The sequence below is a fragment of the Camelus ferus genome, chromosome 8 (assembly GCF_009834535.1).
Source record: "Camelus ferus isolate YT-003-E chromosome 8, BCGSAC_Cfer_1.0, whole genome shotgun sequence".
Taxonomy (NCBI): Eukaryota; Metazoa; Chordata; class Mammalia; order Artiodactyla; family Camelidae; genus Camelus; species Camelus ferus.
The window spans coordinates 42,041,680-42,063,023 of NC_045703.1; the positions used below are offsets into that span (position 1 = coordinate 42,041,680).

The 21,344-nt window shown below is 41.0% G+C and overlaps 1 protein-coding gene across 9 annotated transcripts in view; it reads left to right on the forward strand.

Annotated features, from left to right (window-relative positions):
* The window catches only part of NCOA7 (nuclear receptor coactivator 7), a 130,639-nt gene extending 110,085 nt beyond the window's left edge, over positions 1-20,554 (forward strand). For 5 of the 9 annotated variants that reach the window (XM_032484827.1, XM_032484829.1, XM_032484832.1 and 2 more), the window contains 6 exons: positions 5,213-5,360; positions 12,453-12,578; positions 13,890-14,042; positions 17,467-17,562; positions 17,982-18,055; positions 18,417-18,552. In XM_032484827.1, the coding sequence (XP_032340718.1) occupies positions 5,213-5,360; positions 12,453-12,578; positions 13,890-14,042; positions 17,467-17,562; positions 17,982-18,055; positions 18,417-18,552 (733 nt within the window). Of the gene's footprint in view, positions 1-5,212; positions 5,361-7,358; positions 11,198-12,452; positions 12,579-12,658; positions 12,767-13,889; positions 14,043-17,466; positions 17,563-17,981; positions 18,056-18,416 lie in introns of those variants that run through there. The other 4 variants (XM_032484831.1, XM_006189580.3, XR_004321976.1 and 1 more) reach the window with 4 other exon arrangements.
* The last annotated feature ends 790 nt before the right edge of the window (positions 20,555-21,344 follow it).

Consider the following 21,344-nt stretch of genomic DNA (forward strand, 5'->3'; position numbering starts at 1 on the left):
GGGGTGTGCCGGGGCCCTGCCTGTCTTAGAGGAGAGACCTGACCGTTTCCCATCAGGCTGCTCCGCTGCAGAACGAGTGAGGTCCCATCTCACCTCGCCAGAGGCTGCTTGAGGCGAGGGTGGCTTTGTTGGCTGCAGAGATAGAGCTCACCACCTGGGAGAGGCAGGAGGCTGTTCAGGGCTGCTCAGGGCCCTGCCTGCTGCAGCCCGTGAAGAACTGTTCCCAGAGGCGAGGCTGAGCTGAGGCGGCCGCCCCACGATGCTCCCCAGGCACCGAGCGCTGTGCTGGCAGTTCTGTGTGCCTCCTGATGGAAAGTGTAGGAGGACGGATGGCAAGTGGGCTGCGTGGGCCCTCACGGCCACCCAGGGCATCTCAATGTTATGCTTCATTAATAAAACCTAAAGCTGAGGAAGTAGGTTGACCTGCACTAAGACACCTCTGACTGGGGACAGGTACAAAAATGTATGTGCCCCTTGGAGTTTAGCATTCATAAAAGAAGAGGCAGTCAGTCTAGACTGACCGGAACATTTCTGGAGATAGGATATTTGAGCACATTATTCAGTCTGCTGAGCCTCAGTTTCCTTTAAACGGGGCAAAGTCATACTTGCCTCTTAGAGCCGTCGTGCACTGTGAGGTCCTCGAGGCAGAGAACCAGGTCATCCCATTTTAAGTAGCTGATATGTTTAATCAGGAAAGTGGGTCTAAAAAGTGATAAAAATGTGTCATGCCATAACCAGGAAGTTAACTGGAAAACAATTCAGAAATCAATGTGGAATAAGAGGAGGACTTTATAGTGTGGTTCAAAGAACCCTGATTGTCACCTCAGGCGATCTAGTCCTGGCTAGGCTGTGATGCTGATAGTAGGCTTCAGAGCCCCCATTCTCTTATATCTAAGGAGAGTTAGTGGGATCAGATGATATCCTGGACCCCTCCAGAAGGTAGCTCCACAAGGGCAGGGTCACCGGCAAATAGCAGGTGTACAAAGAACATGGTTGAAGGAAGCAACGCCCTCCAGCCAGGAACCCACATGAAATTGAATGCGTGGACTCTTTGCAATGAGGGAGAATGTACCCCATGGGACTGAGGGCTGTCTCAGTAGGAGGCTGCTAGAACAGGGTCACAGGATTCCGGTTATGTTAGGTGATTCAGGCAGGGGGACTTAAAGAATTAGGACTTTGCTCTAGACTGGAAGCTGTCAGGAAGCAGAGGTCATTCTATGATTGAGTATATTATGAATCCTCTGTGGAAGAAGAAAAGATAGGTGAGGCCAATGCCATAATTGGTAAAGAAGCACAGTAATTCATATTAATAAAGTTAGAGGGATGTTTGGTTACTTTTGTGTCTGGCCAATGTTTGTGTTTAGATAGGAGACCTCGGAGTAGTCTTGTTTCTGTCATGATCCATCGTGATCAGAGTGGCCTTGTCTGATGCTGGCATTCTGTGAAATTGTTTATGCTCAACAGGAGGCTTCTAGGGCCTAGTTGTGAGCTCCAGGCCAGCTCCTAGCACCCTGGGGCCTGGCTGATAGGCCCAGGCTACCTAGCTCCCAGGTGTCAGAGACTGCTTTCCTTTCTCGCAAATAAGCTAGCCAACAAATACTGAGGGAGCCATTTTGTTCAGTGTGGATATGCACATAATAAATGTGTCCTTTTCCAAAAGTTAGAGTGAAGCAAATTTTTTCCAAAGGAGTTTTCCAGCTCTTTTCCAAAATACAGTTAAAATGGACTAAACTTTAAGTGTTAGAAAACTAAAAGAGAATTGTATACTTATCAAACCTTTCTGGAGTGGTGATTTATTTTTCCTAAGTTAACTTTTAATAGGAAATGTCACACTACATGATAAAAATAGTTCAGAGATGCAGAAGAGTATATATGTTACCGGTGGGAGAGCAAAAGATATCCCTAAAAAGGGCAATATGGTGTTATATTTCAAAAGTGTAAGTGAATTACTGTTTTGATTACACAATTCTGCTTCTGGGAATATATCCTCCAGCTCTACCTGTACACATGCAGAATGACTCACGTACCAAGTTATTCATCGTAGCATTGTTTATAGCAGCATAGTCTTGGGAATAACCCAAGTGGACAGCTAGAGAGGATGGTTACATAAAGTATGGGAAGTCCACATAGTAAAGTACTGTGTAACCGTAAAAGAAAGAATGAGGCAGCCATCTCTATACTGATGTGGAAAGATACCCAAGCTGTACTGTTGTGTGAAAAAAAGCAAGCTATAGAATAGTACTATCTTTTGTAGAAATGAAAGACAAAAAGATTCTATATCCATATTTATTTCTATCTATAAAAATAATACTACAAAAACACACAAGAAGTAACAAAGTGGTCACCTATAGGGAAAAAGGGTGGACCCAGAATGTGGTGGACAGGGATATGAATGAGATGCGAACTTATTTGCTTTTTTAAATGTAATTTTAATTCTCAAATTATAAAAATGTACTCCATATTCCAAAAATTCAAATAACCTAAGGAAAAAAAAATATATATATATAATGTAAAATTTGTCTTTCTCCCACCCTATTCCATTCCCCAGAGGTAACTGTTTTCATAAGTTTCTTATGCAACTTTTTAGAGTAGTCCATTGTGTTAGTCAAGGATCTCAAGAAAACCAGAACCAATAGGATGTGTGTTGGGGGAGGGGGAGAAAGAGAGATTTCTTTTAAGGAATTGGCTTGTATGGTTATGGGGGTGGACACATTCAAAATTTGCAGGGTAGGCTGGCAGACTAGAGACCAAAAGAGGAGTTGATACTGTAGCTTCAAATCTGAAGAACATTTAGAGACAGAATTCCTTCTTGCTCAGGGGACCTTATTCTTTTTCTCTCAAGGCCTTCAGCTGATTGGATGAGGCCTACCTATATTATGGAGGGTCATCTGCTTTATTGAAAGGCTGCTTACTTAATTGTTAATCACATCTTTAAAAAACACCTTCATAGCAGTATCTAGTGTTTGACCAAAAACTGGCCATGGCCTAACCAAGTTGACATATAAAATTATTACATCTATGTACAATTATAACACATATCTATATGTTTTTTTAAAAAATAGAAAGCATAGCATGTCATACGCACTGATACACACTTGAGGGACAACTTTCATTGTTTTGTAGAGTAGGAGGAATCTCAAAGGAGATATACCTTTAAAATATATGGAAATTGGTAATTTTATATTATAGAAGAAAAGGCATAATTAATATAAAAAGGACAAAAAACAGCTGCAAAACATTTGCTAGTGGTTAATGTTTACATTATATAAAGGTTCCCACATATTGAAAAGAACATTGAGACCACAATCTCAAAGAGCCAGTTCATGAAGGCAAAGCTGCAGCCAGGGTGTAAATATTTGAAAGATGTTCAACCCATTACCAGTCAAAGAAATGCCAAGTGAGTCAAGTAAAACTTCACACATATATTAAACACATTTTTTTTTTTTAAGAAAAAGGGTAAGCAGATTGTTATGAGACTTAGATGCAAATTGCAATGCTCATGTCAGAGTGAACTAGTCAGCCTTGCAAAAGCAGTTTGGCAGGATGAATCACAAGCTATAAAATCATGCCCTTTGGCCTAATAATCCCTTTTCTGGGAACTTATCTTAAAATAATTCAAGAGATGGCAAAAGGCATAGATCATGAGGATGTTCATGGTAATGTTATTTGTACAATCAAAGAAATAGAAACAAACTAAATACCCCAAGGACATAGGAATATAGGGTAATTATTGTTTATTACTTTCATAAAATACAGCCACTAAAAATCAGTACAGAGACAGGAACATTGCATATACGCGTTATTTTAGTGTTACATCTAACAAATAATTATGTCTTAGCCCTAATTACAGTGAAAACTGTGTACATGTGGACAAGAACGTAGAGGAGTGTGGAAACCTAAAAACAGTTTGATCCATTGGAATAGCAGAATTGTAGTGACATTTCTTTTTTGTTTTAATTTTGTTAATATTTGTCTTAGTTTGCTCAGGCTGCTGTAACAGAATACCAGAGACCGGGTGGCTTATAAAAAGTAGAAATTTATTCCTCACAGTTCTAGAGGCTGGGAAACTCAAGATTAAAATGCTGACGGATTCTGTGTCTGGGGAGGGCCCGCCCCCTGGTGCACGGACAGTTGTGTTTTCACTGTCCTCACGTGGTCAGAGGGGCTAGTTAGCTCTGTGGGGTCTCTCGTAATCCCAGCCATGAGGGCTCTGCCTCATAACCTAAGTATCTCCCAAAGTTCCTACCTCCAAGTACCATCACACTGGGGACTAGACTTCAATATGTGAATTTTTTCAGGGGGTACACAAACATTCAATGTATAGCAATAGTGTTTTAATATTTTTACAGTTATAACTTTCCAAAAAATAGCAATAAGTTAGCATTGTTCCAAACATTAGCCTCAAATTGAAGTTATCATTTTGTAATTAGAAAAGACTTTAAAGATCATTTGATCCTCTATCTTCCCCTCCCCGACGGTGATGGTTGTACTTGTGGAATCTTAGGTCAAAGCGCTTGTGACTTGTCTCCATAGAGGAGGGGATCTTGTAGATGATGCGGCGGAGAGCTTCCGTTCTCTGCTCAGGAGCTAGACACGTCGCTATTGATTGAGCCTGGAGAGATGCTTTACAACATTTATATGTTAAATATCTGTAAGAGAAAAGAAATATTGGAAGCAAACTGCATTCCTATACCAGTAAAATTAAGTCTCTTTGTAATATTAAAATAATAGCTAATAGTATTCCTAATACTTCCTAGTTATTCAGGATATTTTGTTAAAATTATGATATAATAATGCTTCAGGCTACATAAAGACCCCTTGGATCGTTGCTTATCTTTGTCCTCATCTAAAGCTTCAGATCAGTTTTCTTTCCCATGAATACAGGTGCCCAGTGAATGAAGACCCAACAAGGAAAAAAAAATTGGTATAAATATTTTACTGTGTTTTTTTAATTTTATGTCCCATTTCTTGTTCTTTTCCTCAGATTGAAAGAAATTTTCTCAGTGTCTGTGGACTACTGCTTCCATTTATTGACTTATTTTCCAGTTTTGGAATGCACTAGTAGAGATTATCTTCAATATGGGAGATTTCCCAATTAGCAAAAAATGATTTGCCAAGCAGGAAAAAGATAGCTGTACATGCTCAAATTCCTACTAGTGCATGCCAGGAAGGTAGATTTGGTGTTAACTCCCGTGGTGAACATGTTTTTCAGGGTGGATCACTTGTACACATTCTTTGTTCAATGGTCTCCTGACGTCTATGGGAAAGATGCCAAAGAGCAAGGCTTTGTGGTGGTAGAAAAAGAAGAACTGAATATGATTGACAACTTCTTCAGTGAGCCGACCACCAAGAGTTGGGAGGTGAGCCTCAAGAGACGGTTAGACTGTCATAGTCCTTATAAAGTACAGTGTGCAAACAAAACGTTCTTAAGTCCGAATTCCAGGAACTTCTTGGCTGGCAAGGTTAGGTTTCCTGTGCACCCTTGAAATTACATGGGAAAAAACCCTATGCCTCTGTTTGAAGCTAGTTATGTGTCAGAAAAGACCTCATCACCACCACTACCACTCAGTAATTTCAATTCTCTTTTGAAACTGCTGCCGGGTCCCCATTACACACAGGGCAAAAGTCAAGCTCCTTAATTTGACCTGTAAAACCCTTCATGATTTGTTGAGCATTTACCAAACCCTTCTCGTGTTAATGGTATGACGGATAAGCAGAATTTAGCATCAAAGAGTATAGATAAATAATTACAATATAATGAGATAATTGCCATTGTAGGTGAAGTGCCAAGTGCTGTAAGAACATGTGTCCAGGCACCTGAATGGAGCTCGGGGGGGTTGGAGAAAGCTGATCAGAAGGAGTTATCTGAGCTGAGATGGAGAGAAGTGAGAAGAAAGGCAGTTGGGGTGGAAATGGGACATGGAACATGTTCTGGCCAGAGAGAAAAGTCTGTGCAGAGGAATGACTCGGGGGGAAAACAGAGAGTTTGGGGCATTTGATGAACTAATAAAGGTTTAGTGCAGATGGATCATGGAGTGGCAAGAAATGAAGCTGAAGACAATGAAATGGCAGATCAGAGAGGACCTATGAACCATTAGTAGGAGTTTGGATGTTTTCCTAAGGGCAGTAGGAAGGCATTGAGCTATTTTGAGCCTGGAGAAGTAAACACAGATACGCATTTTGGAGAGCTCGCTTTTGCTGGTAGATGTTCAATAGATTGGAGTTGGACAACACTTGAGGCTTGAAAACCCATTAGGAGGTTCTCACAGTAATCAGTGTTGAGAGATAACAGTTGCAGAGTGAGGACAGAAAATTGAGTGCTTTTGAAAGATAGTTGGATGGTGAAATACCCAGGGTTTTGTGAGTAATTAATTACATGTGGAAAGTAAGGAGGATGTCGAGACTGATCTCTTGGTTTTTAGAGTGGGAACTAGAGGGATCTAGGTGCCTGCCCTTCACTGCAATAAGAACTACAGCAAGAGGATTAGATTTAGTAGAAATCACTCTGTGTTTTGGTTTTAATCTAAATATGAGGTGTCTGTGGAGTGTCCAAGAGACAACTGAGACTAAAACTTGGGAAAAAGGGCTGAAGATATACTTTTGGAAGTCATTAGTGAAGCTGAAGTTGTGGGTGTAGATGAGGTTGTCCTAGGAAAGTATATCCAGTGAGAAGGGAACAGGGCTCAGAACAGAACCCTTAAAGATACCAGCATTAAAGAGGCCAAAGACAGCAGAGCCCACAAAGGTGAGTGGGAAGAAAAGCCCAGAAAGGGTGTGGAAAACAAGAAAAGTCATGTCTTAGAAGTGAAGGGAAGAGAATGTTTCAAGAGGGGAGTAGTGGTCTAAAATGACTTATGCTGCAGAGGAGTCAGAAGGGAAGAACCAAGGTATCTTTTGGATTTAAAACCAAGAAGGTAGTTGGTGACTTTGACAGAAGCAGTTTCATTAATGTGGTAGCTTCAAAATGTAGCTTCCAGTGGTTCAAAGAACCAGTGAGGGATGAGTAAGTGGAGGTAGTAAAGGTGGGCAAACAACTAAAATTTGGTTTTGGAGAATAAAAATGAGATGGGAAACTGGAAGAAGAGGTGAGAGCAGGGAGGTTTTCCCTCTTGTGAGGGAGACAGTACCCTTTTGGATGAGGTCAGTGGGAACGGTAGAGTAGAAGGTACAGGAGACAAGGGAATAAGCATGAGTGGATCTCTGAGAATCAGCAGGGATGTGAGGGTAGGGATAGGATTGGTGTGAGGTGGCTGAGCAGCAGAGAAGGATAGGAGGTGTGCGAACAGAATGTGGATTCAGTGGTGGTAGATCACAGCATTGCCCATTTGACGTTTTTTGTTTTTTTGGTTTTTTTGCAGTGGAAGCAGGGGGCATCTCCTAGAAGTGAAGGAGGGAGGACTTAGAGGAACATGGAGAAGGCCTGCATTGGCATCTGTAGAGACTAGGAAAAATGCTGAGGAACTTACAGTAGGATGGCTGTCTGGTGTTGCAGGCCCTGGTGGGGTCTGGCACCAGGCAGCAGTGAGGGGTGGTTTTCTCCCGCAGTACTCACACTCTGGTTTTAAACTCATCAAGTGGGTGGTCTGATCCTTACAAGGCTGGAACTCTGCCAGGCTGGGATGACTAAGGATGAGGAGGCCTGCCCCTAGGGTCTAATTCCTTCTGGAATGCCGGGTCCTGTGCACGTTTGCCTTCACCCGTCCCTTTTTCATTTACTCCTTGCCAGCCTGAATGTGTGCTTGCAGCCTTCTCTGGCAAACTCTTGTCATCCTGCAAGGTCCAGCTCACTTGTCACTTCCATGCGGCTTTCAGCCAGTTACGCCTGCTGTCCTCCCACCGCCCGTGGCTCCTAGCTCTGTGGTTATATTGCCCAGCAATTCACTTGTTTACATGTTTGTCTTCCCTTAGTTCACAAGCTTCTTGTTTGAAACCATTGATTAAAAATATGTAGGCCTATTACTCTCTCCTTCCCTTGGCTTTTCATTATCAATTCTATTGTTTTTGTTTTTATTTTTTTCTGTTTCCTCCTGTCTCTGGCCAGTCTTTCCGAGTATACTTTGCTTGTTCCTCTTCTCATGGTGCTCCCTGCAAGTTTATCCTTGGCTATCTTTACTGCTCATCTATTATATCTTCTTTGGATGAGCTGGTCAACTTCCAAGGTTTATGCTGCTGACTCCCCACATCAGTGTCCACCACCCACCTCTTTCTCTCAGGCTGCTCTTCTAGAGCTCACAGATGCCCCACAGCACTGCTGGGTCTCCATGAGGTAGACATGGTGTGACATTTGCATTCTGGCCAAGGCATTCAGGAATACAAAGTCCTGTCCTCCTCACCTAACCAGCCCTGCCCAAGAGGCCCTCATGAGATATGTGCACAGAGGAAGGAAAGCTAGGAAAGGCATTTTTCCCTAATGAGGTTATGGTCTCTTGCCCCAGCACGGAGTTCCAGAGAGAAGGTTTAAATTGCATTGGGGCCTTAATCCTTTCCCGACTAGGCCTGATTATCTTGAGCCAAAGCAGCACTCTTTTAAGGCCTGTTCTGCCTCTTTCCACTGATCTCAACCTTGAATCTCAGCTCTTGATGACTCCAGTGGGAGAAGAGGTCACATCTACCACTGCCAGAGGACAAGGAGGTACAGAGGCCTGCAGAGAGAGAAAGGTCTGCTTCCGGATCTAGGGTGGAGTAGAACGGGTTTGGGCACTGTCTGCCCTAGGCCTTCTCAGGCTTAGCCACTGAGGAAAATGAAAAAGCAAATCCCTCTAGAAGGTGTCTCTAGATCCTTAGTGGAAGAGGAAGAAAGGGATGGAGGAGGAAGAAATGAGTTGTCCTGTTCCAGGCTCCTAGTGCTCTTGGTTAACACTTGGAACACATGGAAAGCAAAGATAACTGGAGAGAGGGGTGACTGGACTGCTATCGCTGTTTCTTGCCACATGGAAGAGAGAATTCAGAAGTACAATGAGGAGAAGAATGCTGGCCCAGCTCCCTCCCATATAGGAGCAAACTCTGCTTACTAGCATTACCTGAAGGCCAAGCCACTGTAATCGCATGTCTCCTCTGCGGGTGGGGAAGAGGAACCTTCATTCCCCTAGCAGGTATCTGATCCTCAGCATGTCCAAAACATCTCATTATCTCTCCCCAAAACTTGCTTCTCCTCATGTATTCCCATCTAATTAGCACACCCTAAGCCAGAAACCTAGATGTCATCCCAGGTCCCAGGTTCTTCTCTTTCATCATCATTTCTAGTCAGTCATCTCTAGTCAGAATTTGTTGATTCTGATCTTATGTGGGTTGGGAACCATTGCCTTAGTCAGCTGTCTGCACTCTTCGCTTAAGACCCCCAAGGGCACCTCCAACCCCAACCCAAACACCAGCCATTCCTCTATACCCAAGCTCTTTAAATGAGCTTTATTTACTAATTTTATAAAACTAACACCTGCTTATTGTAGGAAATTTAGAAACTACAGAAAAGTACAATGTAGAACATTTTAAAATAATACCTAACCACACTTAACGCTTCTGCACATTTTCTTCCAGTCCTTTTTTCTACTTTAGGGTGTTTTCTAAGGGGCAGGAGTGGGGAGAGTAAGTCTTTTTATTTTTGCAAAATGGGGTCATGTTCTATTTATAGTTTGATATCTGGCTTTTCTCACGTGACATCTTAGCAGAACTGTATCATATTAAGGATTCTGAAGCCTCATTTTAATGGTTACGTACTATTTTAAACATCTCAATCATGATTTATTTAACAGTTCCCACTTTTAGGAAACATTGTGTTGGTTCAGGTTTTTCACAAGGATGAGATGACCTGTACCTCTGACTGTTCTCTAGTTTTCTGGAAGTGAAATTACTTGGTATCAGGCTACTAATTTTTTAAGGCTCCTAATTTTTAAAATAATGACAACTTAACTTGCCAGAAACGTGAGGAATACCCTTCTCCCTGTGCTTCTGCCAACAGAGTATTGTTATTATTATTCAATTCTTTAAATTTTTACTAATTTCTTAAAAAGCTGAGAAATGATATATTGATTGTTTTGTGTCCTGGGCTTGGCAAAGCACCTGGCATCATATAGAAAGCGCTCACTAAATGGTACTGGAGAGAATGCTGTCTCACTGCACAAAATCCAAGTGATCCGCCTCAGATTGTGTCCAGGCTCTTGCACTGAGAATGAGTTAGGGCTGACCTGAGATTGGTCACCAAGTATCTGCCAGAGTCCTCATTAGAACTGACCCCCAGGAGGAGCTACGCAGTAGCACTCCATCTCCCAGGGGTACCGGAGACTGAGAGGCAGGCCATTCTGGATCTGACAGACTCACAGAAAGATCACTGAACCTGATCCAGTGGTGATCTACATTCCTTCCTAACCCCCTGACACTTGATCTGGGCAGTAGAGGAGGACTCATCATGCTCATTTAGTCATTAAGATTAATGTTTCAAAAGGTTAAAAGGTAAATATTGCTCTGCCAGCTCTTTTAAAAAACTGAATCTAAAGTAACATTTTTCTCAGCCTCATAAAAACCAGATGTTCTCCCATTCTTTGAAGTTCTTATTCCCAACAAATATGACATGGTATTGAAGTGAAACACCATTGTTCTAAGTATAACAAACCTACCTCGGGTAAAAGGCTCCTTTCCATCCTTCCTTTGAGATTCAAACTGATGTCAGAAAACATACATAAAGTTTTAAAATGGAGGTTTAGCTTTAGAAGGTGCAGGAAAGAAAAAAAAAAACCCTGTAAATGCAGGGCTAGAAAAGCTGGCTCAGCCAGCTGGAGGACAATTAGGAAGAAAGTATAAGACGAAGAAGAGGGGAAAAAAAATAAAACAATGGGGTTTTGTTGTACTGTTAGGAAATCACCGTTTCAAAGGTGAAAGTGTCATTTTACAGCCTCACAGCTTTGCCTAACAGGAAGTGTGTGTTTGCTCTAAATCCTAATTTGGGTGTGTTCCTGTAGAAATATCGAACCTTCTCCTAAGGGAAACAGAAACTCAGTCGTGCAGGAAACTAGATACTACATAAGCAGTTGTAACTCAGCGTGGCTCTAAGTAACAGTGGTGTGGAGGCAGGCAGAGGAAAAACCTGTTCCATATTAGAGAGCAAGCAGGCAGTTCCCACCGGGTCACCATGAGAGTCCGAAGATTGCCCCTGGACATTCAGATTTTCTACTGTGCCAGACCGGACCAAGAGCCTTTTGTGAAGGTATGTTGGAGTCCTGAGAGCTAATTAGGTGCCCGTGAATCCTCAGAGCTCTGCCACTCAGTATGGAATGAAATGGTTTCCAATTAGAAAGGATTGTGCTGACATTGCAACCAGAGCAGGTATTTTATCCGTTTTGGAGATGGATATGGTGTGTTCTGCCCCTTCCCTTTGAGATCAAAATCCATATTTGACTGTTTTCAGCCACATTTTGTATAGCCACAAATGTGTATAGCCACATTTTGTACCTTTGTTAAATGTAGAGATCCCCCAAAACATGTGATTTATTTAATACATTTAAAATGCTGGATTTGTGATTCTTTGACAGTGTTTTCTTTAAGTAAATGTCCCTTGAAAAGATGCTAAAGTTTAAGGGCTAATTTCCACATCAGTAAATCTGGCACAGACGACAGCATTTTGGAAACTGAGTAGTCATTATCTGACAGTCTGTACTAGACATAACTTAAGTATTTTTTCTCTATAATGCAAAAATCATTAATATTGGTACCCAGGTGAATTACCTTCTGTCTATATCCTTCAATTCAAAATAATTCATTGATTTATCCAGCCTTTCAGAGAGACCAAGAAAAAAAAAAGATTAAGGTGAAATTGACTTTGGTAGTTTATAAGTGTATCCACAGTGAAATAAATGTTGTGTACAGCATCATGTTTCTGTTCTCAGTTTTGAAGGAAAGATTACTTTGATGGTTTCTGAACAGTACATAAAGAATCGTTACCTAATTGTAATTTACACCAAAGTTTGGTGTCTCTTTGTATTTTTGCTCTCGGCAGATGTGACCATTTGCTATTTCTGTCTGTTGCTATGTGCACACCCTTGAGAGAAAGTAGGAGTCTTGATTTAAAAACTATCCTTATCTTCCCAATTTTCCTATTTATAGAAGACTTACAGTATGAGCTCTGATTAGTCCCTTAACAATTTAGGGCATTTCAAAGGTGTAAGTCCCTTGTAGAATTATACATAATTCTCACTCAATGTCTGAGCAATAGTGAACTGGAAAACTTGTGACTTTAATTTGTACATATTAATTAAGTGCTGCAGCTGTGCTGTGTTAAATTCTACATTTGTTCTGACATTGAAATTGTAATTAGCTACTTCTCCCAAAGTCCTGGCTCAATTTATGTCCTGCTACTAAAACCCCACCTGTTATAGGCAGTTGTGTACCTGAAGTCCTTTTCAAAAACAGGCGAAGGAAAAGCAAATACATTTTTCTCAGTTTGTCTGTCTTCTTCATTTCAGATCATCACCGTTGAGGAGGCAAAACGCAGGAAGAGCACATGCAGCTACTATGAAGATGAGGAGGAGGCGGCCCTGCCGATCCTGCAGACCCACAGTGCGCTTCTGGAGAACATGCATATCGAGCAGGTGGGCTCTCCCGGGGACTTGTGATAGGTTCCAGGCTTTAAAAAGCTTTTCCCATCCCTGACGTTTGCTCTTCCACTCAGGGTGAAGGATGAGCCAGGTTTTGAAGGAAGAACACCAGCAGCCTGTCCAAGGCCAGTGTCCCCTTCTCTGCTTCGGAAAGGCGGCATCATGGCTACCTTCTTGGGAGTGTGAGGACTTGGCTAGACACCTACATCCATTCCCCAAACCTGAATAGAAAACCATTTCTTGTCTTCAAAACCATTTTTAAAGTGGCCTACAACAGCCCTAATGCATTTAAAAAGGACCCAAATTTATACTAATGATTATTGTAGAGTTACAGTGGTTTTAATTTATCGGGCTCAGTAAGTCATATAGCAAGGACACTTTACTTGCTTTTTGAAAACCACCTACCACTGGGTGTAATTTTCCCTTTTCTGTAGTTTTCTTTATTTACTTTCTATTTTCTGAAAATCTGCTGACTTCAGTTTTTATGAAATACTACAATGTGCTTGTATTTGAACTTTAGTAAGGGACCTCTTGTACTTTCTCCATCAGTCAGCATAGAAACCTGAATTTTAGAGAACTTAAAGACTTATCCAGCTCAAGTCCCTCAATTTACAAATCTGTAAGACCCAGGAAAGCCAGGAGACTTGACCAAGCAGTCAAGGAGATGGAGCTCATGCTGATACTGGAACTATGTCAAGCATCCTGAAGACTTCAGCACTTTACAGTGCCTCTTTTGTTTGTATTTCTGAAGAGATATGCATTATTGATATTTATGGCGCCAAGTTTAAGTTAAATATTAATGTAAGTGGAAGATACAAATGCGATGAGGACAGACTACCATTGACTAGCAGCATGAAACAGCCATGTTTTCTTGTTCTCACTTCAGGGGAAGCTGCAGTTATCAGTGGCAGCTCTGAGCCTGTTAGGTTTTAGAAAGAACAGTCGGAGAAACATGAACTGCCTGGTGAGAGTCAGGCTGAAGTGTACAAGAGGGAGCATGTAATTCATGCCTCTTTTATCAAGCTAGGTGCTACACCTTTAAATGTACAGTGGCATAGTGACCCGTCAGGGTCATTCTGAGAGGGAGTGCGTGCTCTGGGCAGCATCCCCGCCAAGGTAAACACCATCAAGCAATAATTTTCCCTTCTCAGTTTATAGTGGCAAATATTTGCCAGAGTAAAGGAGAGCAATATGTAAGTGAGTGTGATTTTTGAGTTTAAGCCACAGGCACCTGTTTTATACTACAAGTTCATGATTGATTTGTAGGCACACTGTATATTTACATCTCCATCTTTGGATTCACAGCTGGCCCGACGCCTTCCAGCAAGGGTACAGGGGTATCCATGGAGACTTGCATATAGCACATTAGAGCATGGGACCAGCTTGAAAACTCTCTACCGGAAATCAGCATCACTAGACAGTCCTGTACTGTTGGTCATCAAAGATATGGATAATCAGGTAAGGCTTTTTACTTTTATAGAGGAACATTTTCTAATGAAGATTTTCAAACCTTCGCAACAGTAGGGAGACTAGTACAATGACCTGCCATCACCCAGATTCCAGAGTTAGCAGGATTTTGACACATATGCTTCATTTGTCTTTTTTCCTTTGTTGGCTTTTCTTTCTTGAAGTATTTTGGAGTAAATCCCAATTAATATGTCATTTTGCCCCTATGTGCTTCAGAATGCTTCTCTGGAAAGAGAAAATGGAGCTTATCTTCAAATGCAGTCACATTCTAAAGAACTTTTTTTTCCTGTGCTCACCATAGAGTAGGAAGCTATAATGATATTCTACAATCTAAAACTGGGGAGGTTGGAAGAAATGTCAAGTCTAGATTTGGAAACAGTTACAGAAGGAAGTTCCAATGCCATACCAGAAATTTCTCCAGGTAGCTGAAGTAGTGCCCACCAACCTTGCTGCATGGTTTCTGAGATGGAGAACCAGTCACGGCCACAGTGGTTGTACCTGAGGACCCCGTCTTTATGAAACGGGAGAAAATGCTCAGCACCTTGCTTATTGCGCTTCTGCCTGGGCTGCAGTTGTTCTTGGAGGCACTGGTAAAATCTAGGTATCACCCCCAACTACCCTACATTAGTAGTTTTTCCCCTCGGTCAGCCTGGAGTATGAGTGGAATCTGTCCAGGTTTTTTCATATACTATCCCGACAGACTTCTGCTTCACAAAAGGCAGGCATCTTTCAAGTCTGCTCTTTATTCATTCAGTCTGGTCTGTATTATATCAAGGAGAGATTCCTGTTTAAGACGTAGATATCATTATTTTCTCTTCCTGGCACTGAAGCAGGTTTTATTCAACAATTCATTTATTCACCCATTCAGAAAATATATAATGAGTGCCTATTAGGTAAGGGCCACCATTGAGCATTGGGGAGCTTGCTATGAAGCCATATAATTGGGATCATTTTAGGGGAAATAGAGTTCTGCTGTCATAATTTGTCTTGGGAAAAATTAGCAGAGAGATGGGGGTATTAAAGACGCTGTCTTTCTCAGCTGGTCTTTCTTGTGGCTTGGTTGCAGTATACTGCAGATTAAGGGTTGTAGTGGGTAGTTTAGCTATTAGCATTGTTACCACTATTATTTACTGATAGATGACACTTGGATTATTTAATCATAATCCAACCTGAATAGTAGGGAGAGTCAAGTTAAAAATTTACATAATAACAACAGAGGTTTCAAATGTAATTACGTAGGGATTTAATGAAATACATGTTTAGTTAAGTGCTACATTTTAGATGAGATAAAACTAGGCGGGTTTGGACCACACACACACACACCCCTGCATCATTAGTATAGATTAGTTCTCCTACTAATTTACCAAAAATAATAAACATGTTGGGGAATGTGTTGGCTGCAGAGTGGGTTTGGATGACACAGTTTCACCCAGCTTCCTGTCAGCAGATATGTAAAGGGGGCCTACACCTGAACGCTATGCTATTTATCCAGAGGTATAAACTTACTGAATCTGGTACCCTGGGGGCACCTGTGCTATGTGAAGGCAGCTGGACACTAACTCTGCCTCCCCACCCCACCTACCCTCCAGGCAAGCATGTGGTTTTACCATGTTGGAAAACATGATAGAACACCACCTGCAAATTTATCTGGAAGTGAATTATATAAAATTCTAATATAAAAGCATTACATATGCAGAATGGCAGGCATGGGCAGCTCTACAAAATCAGTCCCCAGTGAAACAGCCGTTACTAGTAGAAATAAAAACAGCAGCCACTTAAAGTCTCTGGAAATTGCCCTGAGGGCACACAGCAAGTGAAGAACCATTTGCTGAGATAAATCTCAGTAGTAAGAGTGGGATTTCTGTGCCACTTGAAGCACAGCCTGCTCCCTCCCCATCCCCCATTCAGATGGACAGAAGCTTCCCTCTGAGCACCTGTGGTCAAGGTGAGCCTCTCTCAACCCCCAGCTCCCAGGCAAGGGGCATGCTATGCCCCCTCAAGGGGCAGACGCCAGCACTTTTTATCCCCTGCCCAGGATCTGTGTTTCAGAGGCTAAATTTCAGGCAAGTGTCACCTGGAGGCAAGGGGCTTTCTTCCTCTCACTGGCCCCTACTCTGAGGACAGAAGCCGTGCCTTAGGCAAGGCCGGCTGAGAATACTGGGGTCTCTGCTGCCTTTGCCCCAGCTTTAAGGGCAGAAGTGCCACGTCAGGTGAGGGGAGCCGAGACCAGCAGCTGCTGCCCTGCCCAGCATAAAACACGACTGTCCCTTTGAGAGAAGCAGGCCCCCACTCCAAAGCAGAGCCCGTAGCTCCTACCTCCAGGGAAAGAGGTGGACCATAAGACATACAGCTCAGAAGCTCTCCCCAAAGGAACTGACATTATTTAGAAGAACATGGGGAAGGAAGTTCAAGCCAAAGGTCATTCTAGAACTAGACAATAAAAATTTTGGTGGTAACAATTCAGAGGAGGCTGGTAGCTCCATGAAGGCAACAAACTGGGTGTTAACTGGTGAAGGAGAGATTCCACAATGATGACAATCCCATGAAAATTATTTTGAAAAATTAAGATATTTTCCAGGTAGAGTCCATTTAAAGCAATGGGATTGGACTCTATCTGGAAAACAGAGTGGGGTTTGGAGGAGAAGGTATATCAGAATCACCTAGGGACATTTTAAAAATATATATGCTCACTCTTGCCAGTCCTCAGCCCCGCAGGTATTGGTCAGGATCTGAGCAGAAGGATATGAAGCTGAAGCAGTGGGCATGAATGTTCTGAAAACACTACTTCCAACCGCCAACAAGAAAAAATAGAAACATCATTGATTCAGATACATCTAAATCATCTCTAAAGCTCACAATATTATGGAATTGTTACTTTTTTCTTAACAGCCAGTTTGAACTAAGAGATATTGGATCAGTCATGTTAAGGATACAGTTTTCATAAGCATATTAAGAACTCATTTTTACAAATCAAAAGAGAACAATTTATTTTCTCTGAGGAAATGGGTTTGTTCATGATTGCACTTATAAAACACATCAGAGACATGCCTTCGTTCTCTCAACCACTCATTTCAGTGTGCAGGATGCATCTTGTTGTTGAATGTTCCCAATGTGTCATCTGTAGTCACTGAAGGAAATTTGTCTTTTTAGTGGACTTTGGAGGTCTTTTAAAATTGGAGTTGTTGGCCTTTGACAAATAAGTTCTCTGAGTCATTTGGGATCTCATGAGAGCTGAGGACATTTTATTTATCTGTCTGCTGGTGGTCTTTTTTGTTTAGGAGCTCTGATTTGGTAATGATCTTTGCTGAAAGAGATAATGAGATCTCAGAACAGGATTGTGCTTAAAATATTTCAGAAAGCTTTTCTTTCGGAGGTTTATGTTTGGAAGTAGATGACATTTGTTTTCTTTTGACAGATTTTTGGAGCATATGCAACTCATCCTTTCAAGTTCAGTGACCACTATTATGGCACAGGCGAAACTTTTCTCTACACGTTTAGCCCTAATTTCAAGGTAGCTAAATGGAAGAAATACCCACCTTCTTAGTGTCACAGTGTCAGGAGGGTGGGTGGGGTTGGAGGTGAGGGACTCTTGCTGGAGCAGCCGCTGTCCCATCCTATGAGCTCACCGGGCCTCATTCTAGCCTGGCCAGCACTTCACGGCTACAGCATAGAAATGGCTTAGATTCCCTCCCCGGGGCCTTGGGAAGCACTCTTTCGCATGGTCTGGGATCAAGGGAGGAACTGAAGGTCAGAACCAGCATATGCCTGAGAGGTCCTTCTTACCTCCTGACCTCTTGGGAGACCTCATCCTGGTGTGGAAAAGGTCTGGCAACCAGGAGCTTCCTCAGCCAGTGGGTAGTGCCTTTCCTTACACAGCTACTAGCCTGATACTCCCTCTTTGCTAATTCTCTGTTTTGTTTCTACCCTAAGGTCTTCAAGTGGAGTGGAGAAAACTCATACTTTATCAATGGAGACATAAGTTCCTTGGAACTTGGTGGTGGAGGGTAAGACTTTTGTTGTTGTTGTTATTAATTTACCACCTGGCCTGAGTGGTTCTGTTTTGACTCAGGTAACCAAAACCCCATCTATGTGCTTAGATTATTGAGGACAGTGTGGTCTAACACATGACACCAAGAACCGAAGATAAAATGATTTGTTTGTGTCTAAATGAGGGGCTACTGCCACCTGTCTTTTAGAAAAGATGGGTCATTTAAATGAAATAAAGGAAGTATACCCCTTATTTACCAGCCGTTTAGGGTTTTGTCTGTCTATAGCATAAAAGAAAGAAGATGGGTCAAGGGAGGACGGTAAGTGTGCATATAAAATTGAGATGTTTTCACCATTTTGTTTTTTCACCCTTTTCAGGGGACGATTTGGTTTGTGGCTAGACGCTGATTTGTACCATGGACGAAGTAACTCCTGCAGCACTTTTAACAATGATATTCTTTCCAAAAAGGAAGACTTCATAGTTCAAGACCTCGAGGTATGGACATTTGAGTGAAATTCAGACTGCCTTAAAATAGAATGTTAACAAGACTGGGTTCAAACAGCCCTCCCAAAGCTGGCTGGAAGATGAAGTCCAGCCCAGACAGCCTCATCCCATCATAGTGCTTTCTTTCTGCCATCATCTCAGAGCATGATCACACTGAAGAGAGATTCTGAAAGGGACATGTGGAAGGCAGACGATGAAGAAAGAAATCTGAAGTCCAGAGTGTTGGAAGACTTTATACTCTTCCTTCAAATCCATATAGTGAGGAATCGGAATATTTATAGATGTATGAGTTGAATGCAATTTTTATTTTTGGTAACTGTGAAAAAGAAGATACTGTGGAAATATATACATGCCTTGTGTATTTATCAATGTAATTTTCATTACCAAAATGTACAGCATTCTGTTGTTTGCCATGGTAAAGTTTAGTCTCATTTAGAAAAACTGAAAGTGCACAGCACTTAAAGGGAATATGTGATTTTTTTAACTGTTTTATTTATTATTTCTAGTATATTGTCTGAAATGTGTTGGCAGTTTTTTTCTTTTAATGTGTCAAATCTTGAAATAAAGAAATGTATACATTTTGTGTTATGTTTTGGCAACAAATCCATTTGATTTATATAATTTTATATTAAATTTTTTTGCCCTGATTGTTTAGGGTGATATGTATATGTATGTGCTGCTTAATGTCCATATATATATGGACACATACACATATATATACAAACACATAATTCTGAATTTTTTTAAACTCATTACCAATGTTTATTAATTTGACTATTGTAGGCCAGCTTTCCATTTACTCATTAAAAAGGTACATTTTTTGTTACCTACTCTGAACATAATTGTGTAAAAAAAAGTAAGCCATTTCTCACAGTCATAAGTTGATATTTATAGAAATGTATACTTTTAAGATCCTAGAATTAGAACAGACTATGCTTTTGAAAAGAAAATGTTTTGGTTCTTATAAAATCATGTGTGTTAATAACAAAAATTGTATTTTCATTTTTTTTTTGTATAATTTCCCCCAGGTTTTCACATTAATGAACAGTCCTCTGTTTTAAATGGGACTGTTTTAATTTCTGTATATTATATGAAATGAAAAATGTCAAATTAGCCCAATGGTCTTGGTTTCTGACTATTTGAGAAAAAGCAGTGCAAAGAAATGCATTCATACCAAAATTGAAATAAAAAGTAAAACCTGTTTTTTAATATCAACCCACTTTCATATCATGAAACACTCTTTTATTAAAGTTAATAATAAAGCCTTGTTAAAATTTTAACCAATATTACTGACTGCCAGACTTCTACGAAAGCCAAAGACTGCTAATGGAAAAAATTTTCAAATAATAGCCAAAGCTGAGAAAGTGGTCTGTCATAAATTACATACCCAGTGATCTCTTTGAAAGGAAAAATTAAAAAAAAGTAGTGTTTATATACCTGTATTTTTAAAAAGTAAACAATTCTTAGAATGCTGGCCTTAAGCTGTCAGAATATTTCATCTAGCTTACTCTTTTATTTTTAGGCTATTTATAAAAGAGAACAAATTGCCAGGTGGCCTCCTGTCAGATCAACAATTATTTTACTCCATTTACATTCCATGCAAGTTTAAATGAATGCTATAATATCTTAAATCTGTAGCCTGGGTGTACTTGCACCCAAGTTCTACTGAGAACTCTTGTTTAACAACGTATCAGCAGTCTAACCTTAATCTGCTTGTTAAATAATGTGTTGGTGTGAGATATCAGGAATGTCTCATGATGATCATGTTTACCATTTATGCCATTTGCAACCATATGCTATTAACACACAAAATGGTCATTTTGCATATAGTTCACTCCTATCTAGTTTAGTCCATGATATTATACTTGTGAGAGCATATCCAGATGCTGTGTTCTCTATTTAAAACAGTATTGTCCAATCAGAAATGTGTGGCCCTCCATTTATGGCTATTGAGTATATGTAATGCAATGCCAACCCAATATTTTCAATAAAGGAATTTATGCATTCAGTGTGATTTTCTTTTCCTGAGGAGTCATTCAATAGGTACTGCATGCCAGAGTTTTTACCTACGTGAGAGGATCATGAAATATCCAAGACTAAATAAGGTCCAGGGCTCATGTTTTTATCGCTGCCTTGGAAATTCCCTCTTTGTCCCCTGTAGTCACCCTCTTATTCTCTCATCAGTTCATGAAAATGGCTCCTGTTAACAGTTACTGGGGACAGCTCTTGGCTCTGTCTACTAGTTTCTATGTTCTTAATCCTAAGTGTTCTTTGAATAGTGACTTCCTCTTAACATCTCTCTCGACCTACTTCCTAACTTCCATGAGAGACATCTTGCCCTCTGATCCATTTTCTTTGACATCTTGTCTCCTAGCCCCTAAAGATGAGGACCTCAAGATGAGGACTTCATTCCTTCCCAATTCCTCAGTTCTTGAGTCTACATTAAAAGACATGGGTGGGACGGGGCAACCAAATGGCTCAGCAGACTCTGCTGAAAATGATTTAGATACAGCCCCATTCTACAAGCCACCAGGGACACTCTGAACTAGTGTGAGAAGTATTATGGCTTTCATTTGATTTCCCTTTCCTTAATTCTTTTTAAAGTTTTAGAGGCATGTGAACCAGGACTAGTAAAAGAAGTACTTTCATTTTGAAGAAGGTGTTAAGAATCTCTTAAACCAGAAAGGGAGGCTGACATTCATGCTCTTCTTAGGATGCCTAACCTATTTTTACCAATATAATCAGATAAAGAAAGGTACGGAGGTCAGAAACCAAAGGAAGTTCCAGAAACTAAACATCAG